Raw genomic sequence first — 8158 nt, 5'->3', positions numbered from 1 at the left:
AGAAGTTGAGGAAATTTGAGAGGGTAAGTAAAAGGAGGAAACTAACTTTATGGAGAGGAGGTGGGGAAATTTGAGAGGGTAAGTAACAGTAGGAGGTTAACTTTATGGAGAGGAGGTGGGGAAAGTTGAGAGGGTAAGAGACAGGAGGAGACTAACTTCATGGAGAGGAGGTGGGGAAAGTTGAGAGGGTAAGTAACAGGAGGAGACTAATTTTGCGCAACAGTGGGTGACTTAATTTTCGTGTAAAGATCTAGAGATGATGTGCTTAAAGGTTAGAGGTTAGGAGAACGAGGTCGGATGTGTATGAAGATAGGAACAGTCTGTGAACTCTTCACTTATAATATGTTAATTTGAAGTATAGAATTCTGGTTGAGGTATTTCTTTGATTCACGTATTACCGTTACTGAACTTGTGAATGTCAGAATACGACTGTCTGTCAGTGTGTTTATGCCGTACACAAATCAGCACACAGTTCGAGGCAATCGGGAACCGTCGGCCTTTTCCGTAAACGATGCTATTGATTAGTGAGCAACAGGTCTTATCTCACTTTCCTTCATTGTTTCCTTTTACTAGTAAGAAATGTGGGAATGCTTTATTGCGTTAGAGGGGAGGAACACGACTATTTAATTATTGCATACCAGTTTATTAAATAAAAAATCACTATAATATACGTAAAGGTTATTGCATGGTTTTCGAGTAACAAGGGATTTATTACACCCGAGCGAAGCGAGGTGTAATAAGTCCCGAGTGACGAGAAATCATGCAATAACTGGCTTACTGCATGCTTCCCAACTCGAACAAAACAGAAAAGTTGAGTAAAAAATGTTCACCTGAACAATCTTTTTACCTACCCTATCTACACTGCAGATAATTTACATGTACCTGTGTGAGTGAGTACTAATCACAACCAGGTAAGATTATCAATAGCCCAGTCTGAGTGTATCCTTCATAATGGATACAACTGTTTTAGGGTTACTATCCAGGTCCAGTGTCAGGGAAGGTAAGGAGTGTCTGTTCAAAATACGGGAAACAATGTTGAATTTCTGACTTCATTTTCAGTTTAATTTTCAAGATGTGGCAAAGGTACAGGATATTGAAACCATTTTCATACATACTATGTAAGGGTTTATCAATCCCTAATGAATTCCAGTTCTTTCAATGAATGGTATATTTGAATGTGCAATTTTGTATAAAGGAACAGTTCCTAAAGATTATAAACTTTTCCATGAAATGCTTATCCTCTCACGTGATAAGGAAATCTTTTTGTGTTTTTCAATCAGGAAATTACCATTTTTAACTTTTTTTCCCCCTTATTTTAAATGTGTCAACTAAGTTTATCCTTTCCACTGTATTGATTTCATCATTACTCACTGATTGATTATCTCCCCTTTCTTACAGCATTTGTGGCCACAGTCCACTGGGCACACTCCCTTCCATGGTCATGTAATCATGATTGGCCTTGAAAGGGGATTATGTGTGCAGTAGACTGTGGTAGCAAGTGATTTATTGCCCACACTTTTCCATTGTGAGAGGTGGGAAGTATGCAGTAAATTGTCAAGGCACGGTACATTCTGTGAACACACCTCAGGTGTGACGTGACAATAGTATGATAAAACCTCAGGTGTGACGTGACAATGGTATGATAAAACCTCAGGTGTGGTGTGACAATGGTATGATAAAACCTCAGATGTGACCTGACAATGGTATGATAAAACCGCAGGTATAAACACTTATAATTAATCACACATGTTCCTAATATTAGTATCAATGAAAAATGTATAGTCGGGCACACTGATTACTAGCACGCTTCATTGCAGTTGTCGCGTTCCAGTTGGCATTCATATTGTTTATGAATGCCAACTTAATGAATTCAATGCTTAAATATTTATAACTGAAATTTGAAGCAGTTCCGCCTCAGAATTTGAAAATTTAGAAAGTTTCCATGTCACAGAACTTATGAGAAACAGGTTGAGCACACATACCTGTTTTTAAACAAAATTCGGGTCTTGCATACACAAACACGCATCTGGTAAGACAAATGTCACCACAAACAAATCGTTTCAGTAAAGAAACCAACACCATACGATGGTTATGTATTAGTCAGCTGACGTCGGCGTTCGTCCGACTGGTTTTTAATGTCCACAAATTTCACATGATCTGGAAGAATATCGATGTATGAATTGCGCTGTTTGTCCATCGGCTGCACGTAGTCCCGATAATCAGTTTCGGAAGGCGCAGATCCGTTTGACTTCTCTAGCAGGAAATAGTTATTGTCAGATTCTCCAGCAGAACTGGCTTCCCAACATCCCGAGCTCGTTGTGCCCAACATCGGTTGCCGCTCTGCATCCTCTTCACACGGTGGCGAAGACGGAATAACATTTATATCAATATCGCCATCGGGCGAGGGAGGTTCGTGACGAGACGGTAATTCCGTCTCCTTTTCCACAATGAAATACGCCCCGTCCGCTGGAGCCTTATCCTTAACCACTTTGGAATAGCCATCACCTTCCTTCTCTACAATAAAATAATTATCTTCCATGTTCGTTTCCTTTGGTAAACTCCGGGTAGAGCCGGGGATGGGACTCAGTGTACTCTTACGTAACGCCTCGTACGGACTGCTTCCCGTGTCCGTCACCTTTAAGGTACTACTGACCAATGGGTTATAAATATGACTCCTACGCAAAAACTCCGGTCCGATTTCCTCGTACTCCGGATTCCTATACGAAAGCCGTTTTTCACTCTGTTCTCGCGATCGTGGGAAGCTGTTACTTTTTTGTGAAGCTTCCGGTATAGCCGGAAGTGGCTCCCGCCGCGTTGGTTCCCTTGTCGCGGCGTATGGTTGTGCCGATGTCGGTTGATTACCCTCTACACTAAAAAAGCGCTTCACCGTCTGAAGTCCGTTCGATACTCCTCCTATTCTGGTTCGCTTTCTACTCGGAAGTTCAATATGACCATCTCGGTACGTTGGATCTCCCTGAAATAATTCATGCCGAAAATTGATAAAAATTAAAAAATATTATTTGGAATTTGAATTTAATTATATACGAATTTGATGCGAAGCTGAATATGGTCATACTATAATACAGGAATGTCATACGCTGTCTAGTCATGAACCTTCTATTTCGACAGGTTAGATATTTACTCGTCTTAATTAAACATGAACGTGCCTCAGATCTACCTTGTATACTCCTTTAAATCTATATACCCGTGTCCCGGACTAATCATGAAGACGTATACGTTTCCTCTGTAACTACGATGACTGAAATGTGCCATTGTGTTGTTTAACTAATACTATTTAACTCTCATTGCTTTGTCTTTTAGACCCGGAAAGGTGGAAGTTTTATAAAAAGACTATATCAAAGTTGGCTAGTTTCATTACTTGATTCTCGTCTCTTCGAGGCAAACAGACGAAACAACGAGAATTAAGCTTGCTAATTTTTCTGTTTTCGGGATAATGTGTTTGTTTGTGTTTTACGTCCAATGAACAGCTTTTGTCATCAAAGGACGTGCTAGGTTTTGGTGGTGGAGGAAAGGGACCGACCTACGGCCAGTACCTGGCGACCGCCTCTTAGGCATCGAATCCTTACTCCTTACCACTCGGCCATCGCGGTTTTGGGGACGAAAATACGGAACATTGAATGGTACAGATCAGCCAGCGTATTGTAGGTTAGTCTCGTTCTACCAGACGCTTGGTCACCTGTTTATTCTCTGTTCGGCGGAGCTTGCACGGACAAAAAGAGTCTGGTTGAACTAGACGAATTGTAACTGAACTTACCATGGATACCTCGGCGTACGTGGTGTTGTCCTCGGTGTCCGTTATACTGGTCATCGTCGTCTTCATCACATTGGACTCCGCCTCAGCTGCCTTCCTGTGAACGGTATACAACGTATATGTGAAATATATACATAGCATGTCTCCGGACTTGATCGATCTCGAAAGGATTAACAATACGGACGCTCCTGATTGTGATCGAATTTATTTCCTTAAAATAATAGACCTACCGTCTCCTGCGTTCACTGCGAGTCTTCCGAGACATGACCATACACACGATGAACAGCATACACGTGAGGAGGAGGAATACGGCGGACCCCCCTATGGTGTACACCATCACACTGGGTACCTCACTGCTGGGCTCTGAAACACGAACATATGCATGTTACTATTTTTACAGTCGATGATAACAAAAATATCAAATACGATGAGAATTCAGAACGTTGCGATTATTGAATGGAACTAGTTCAATGGGAATTAACAATTAATATGATTTTGAGTTAAGAATAACTGTTAACCATCGTTTCGTGTGGCGTCATATATATTGTGCAAGCTCATGCAACGACGGGTTGGAACGGCAGTGCCGGGTAATCAGCTTAAGGATCGCAAAATTCTGTCAGTATTTGCGATAATTCACAAAATAAAACAATGCAGTTTAATATCACCAAACCAGTATAGATTCGATTGCATGTGGTAACGTCCTTGGTACATGTATCAGGGTAATAATTTGAAGGGGAGGTAACTGGAATTGCATTCGAAGTATTCAGGCTGACGGGGAGATAACCGCAATGGCAATTCACGAAATCGATCTTCAGTATTCATTCTTGGCACTCAAGTGATAAGATAAAGGGGACAGTGCTTGTATATGTTGAAAAGAACAGCAATACATGTAGTGTATACTTACTCTTGGTACTCAGACTGCCATTTGGAGAAGGAGGGGAGGTAATTGGACCGGCAGTGCTGGTTGTTAATGTGACCGAATTGCCATCAACGTCAAAGAATTTCGACCAACATTCAACATACAGGTCTATTTTGTTATCTGTAAAAAAAACACCAATGATCACTGGTTGTATGACACTTTCCTTGGTAAAAGTTTCTGACAAGGGGCTAAACGGAGGTGTCTAGGAAAACAGTATCAATTGATACACTGGAAAAGCAGACCAATTTCGGTCTCGGCGGTGTTCCCAGGAACAAGACACAAAGAGTCCCGATCTTGCAGGGGACCCACTTTAGTCGCCTCCCTCTACGAAGACGCATGTAGTGGTATTCCCTTTCCAATGTTTTCAAACCAACGTCACTGGAGCGTTTAGCCATTAGGAAAAAATCGGGGGGGGGGGGGGGGAAGAATACCCTAATTCTAAAAGGTTGTATACAGGAACATGTCCAAAGGGCTCTGACAGGGAGTAGAAAAGTATATATAACACTTTGATATCCAGCACCTAAGTACATACGTTATATATCCAAACCATGCTCCTGTTTCTATATACGATCTTGTACGAGGTCTCATAGTTTCACATCACAAGCATTGATACACGTCATTTTCAGAGCATCCTCTAGCGTGAGTAAAACCTTGTGATATGGCTCTATGTGACCTCGTCCTTGATCGTATATATATATATCACTTTTAATAGTTTGTATACAATTAACCGTGTACTTAAGTCAGCGCAGGTCGCCTGATCATGTAACTTAACTATAATTAACTCAATATCGCGGTCTCGTTAATACTAGATACGATCTTTTTAAATTTTATTAATACGGGTTACGTAGCTCATTTATACGACATAGTTCGTAAGTACGGAATACAGAGTTTGTTAAGTGTTAATAATACAAGATAGAGATCTTGTTAAATTTTATTAATACGAAATACGTATCAAGTTTGTACGAAATACATGTAAATGTAGCTATCTCGTTAGTATAAAACACCATCATTAATGTACGTAGCTCGTTTGTATGACATCACTTTTTTGTTAGCTCGAAAACGGATCTTTTCAGTCTTATTAATACAAGGTAGAGATCTTATTCAATCTTATTAATACAATCTCCGTAGCTCATTTGCACGACATAGCTATCTCGTTAGCACGCAAACAGATCTTTTTAGTTTTTTATTAATACAAGGTAGAGATCTTATTATTACAAGATACGTACCTCGTTTGTATGACATTGATATATCATTAGCTCGAAAACAGATCTTTAAGTATTACTTCTTATTTATTACAAGGTAGATATCTTATTAATACAAGACACGCACCTCGTTTGTATGACATACCTATCTCGTTAGCTCGATAACAGATAGTTTAAGTGTTATTAATACAAGGTAGAGATCTTATCAAATCGTATTTATAGAAGTTACATACCGGGTTTATACGACACAGCTATCTGTCAGCACGAAAACAGATTTTTAAATCTTTTAATACAATGTTCACATATTTTCAAAATCTACGAACCTCGTGTGTACGACATAGCTATCTCGTTAGCACGAAATACAGATATTTTAAGTCTTATTAATACAAAGTAAAGATCTTATTAAATCTTATTAACAGAAGATACAAACTTCATTGTACGACTGCTAACGCCCTAATACATTGCACTATATATTGATCTAGAGGATATGATATATGGCTTGTCGGTGAAACACTATACTGAATGACCCTATAGACCTCTGAAATAATATTCGTATGACTCAAATGAAATGTTCTATCAGCGGTAAAGCAAATAACAGGAAAGGTGACAAGTTCAATAGCCTCTTGTTATGTTATCGGGAAGTTTAAAGGAACAATACACTGACTTGATGGGGAGACCGGAAATGTTCAAAGTCCGTGCATTTACGTCTCAGATTTAAATTTGTCAATAGTTCAACATGTACATAAACACGATCGCTTTATCAACAAATATAGTAGGTATGGCCTTAAGTGGGTCTCATCGTATTAAAAGTACAGTGTACAAAGAAAGTTTCAAAACAGTTGTCAAACAAACTGTAACTAGGAAAGCATTCAAAGCAACGATTCAGTCCCGGTTATACCACATTTATTGAGCTGTGAACGCTTATTAAATTATGAACTTATTTGTATTTACATTAAACTTTGTCAACCACTTATGTAAAATGTCCGCCGACCTAACATCCCCTGCCCTTGTCAGAACATATACTCCATTTTACCGACGTATCTGTGAGAAAAATTACTTTCCCAGTCCCATTTACATTTTAATTTATAGTTTGAAGTTTAAAATTTATCATTTGTTAAATTCATTACCTAAATATATATATTTGTATGAAGAGAGAGTTTATAAATGCCCCAGTAATTATCAATTGATTTTGTAAGGAATCCATTGTTTAACCCGACCGTCATTTACAAGCAGAGTTGTTATTACTCCGTGTGGGGGGGACGCCCTACCAGGACGGAAGAGGAACAACCTACCTTGGCTCTTTTTCATCCTGTGTTTAGTCTTGAACATGGTGACGAACTTTCTTTTCCAATAAATTTCATTTCTATTACAAACTGTGCGCCATTTTGATTTTCTACACTGGAGTTTCTCGTTATCCCTTCTACTCTGTCAAACTGGTGACACACTTCCGGCCCGGAAGTGGGCCCACTTAGGCACCGCGTAGTGTGTAGGCCAGACCGAGTGGGACACACTTGTAAAATACATGTTCCTCCGCTTCAGACGACATAAACAGTGGTAGTTGTTTGTGTGAAACGCAGATGCCATACTGATGACATTACTCGAAACCATAGTTACACATCCACTTCCGGATATATGGGAGTTATGAAACAGTCGTTGTGATATTATTTATCTCTTCCGTGGTGGTTTGATTTGTATGTCTCGCGAGCTTGTCTGCACCCTCGGCTTAAGATGCACTTCGAAAAGTTAAGTGTATTAAAATACTGACAATGATCGTCTTAAAGCCAAAATATGATCTGTTTTGTTATATACCCCAAACGTTGGATAGTCACAGGTAAACAACTCGAATACAAGCAACCACATATTCACTTGATTATTGACTAAAAACGCCTTACAAGACATGTATCGCCGTCTACAACAACGGAGAGTGGCGGTGTAGGACTTTCCTTCTCATTCTGTACCGACAACAGGAAACAGGGGCAATCTAACATCATCCGGAACGGGCTAGATTTCGTGACAATGGTTTAATTTAAGCCTTCCACAGTCATTGTGATCACCATGAGATCATCACATTTCCACCACGTGCCTCTCTTGGCACTATCTCGTCCCAGTGTTCACCACGTGTCTCTTCTTACACCTGCCCAAATGCCCACCCCGTGTTTCTTTTGACACTTTCTTGCCCAAATGTCCATCTCTTGACACGTTCTTGCCCAAATGTCTATAATGGGTATCTGTTGACACTTTCTTGCCCAAATGTCCATAATGTGT

The 8158-nt window shown here is 39.8% G+C and overlaps 1 protein-coding gene across 1 annotated transcript; it reads right to left on the bottom strand.

Annotated features, from left to right (window-relative positions):
* Positions 1–1481: 1481 nt before the first annotated feature.
* Positions 1482–7937, bottom strand: LOC110451889. The gene is made up of 5 exons (XM_021500118.1): positions 7186–7937; positions 4677–4811; positions 4003–4135; positions 3776–3869; positions 1482–2974 (listed from the first exon to the last, which is right to left on the bottom strand). The coding sequence occupies exons 1-5, from the start codon at positions 7220–7222 to the stop codon at positions 2090–2092; spliced, it is 1284 nt and encodes a 427-aa protein (XP_021355793.1). The 5' UTR covers positions 7223–7937; the 3' UTR covers positions 1482–2089.
* Between the last annotated feature and the right edge of the window lie 221 nt (positions 7938–8158).

The sequence above is a fragment of the Mizuhopecten yessoensis genome, unplaced genomic scaffold (genome assembly GCF_002113885.1).
Source record: "Mizuhopecten yessoensis strain PY_sf001 unplaced genomic scaffold, ASM211388v2 scaffold6277, whole genome shotgun sequence".
Lineage (NCBI taxonomy): Eukaryota > Metazoa > Mollusca > Bivalvia > Pectinida > Pectinidae > Mizuhopecten > Mizuhopecten yessoensis.
Note: the sequence above shows the minus strand (reverse complement) of the source record. Positions and strands in the feature narration are given on the sequence as shown.

Excerpts from the sequence above, each read along its gene's own strand:
- LOC110451889 (XM_021500118.1), bottom strand. The coding sequence starts at position 7,222 with ATGTTCAAGACTAAACACAGGATGAAAAAGAGCCAAG. Across the intron at positions 4,812-7,185 it reads CAGGATGAAAAAGAGCCAAG|ATAACAAAATAGACCTGTAT; the intron begins GTAGGTTGTTCC and ends TTTTTTTTACAG. Across the intron at positions 4,136-4,676 it reads TGGCAGTCTGAGTACCAAGA|AGCCCAGCAGTGAGGTACCC; the intron begins GTAAGTATACAC and ends TTCGTGTTTCAG.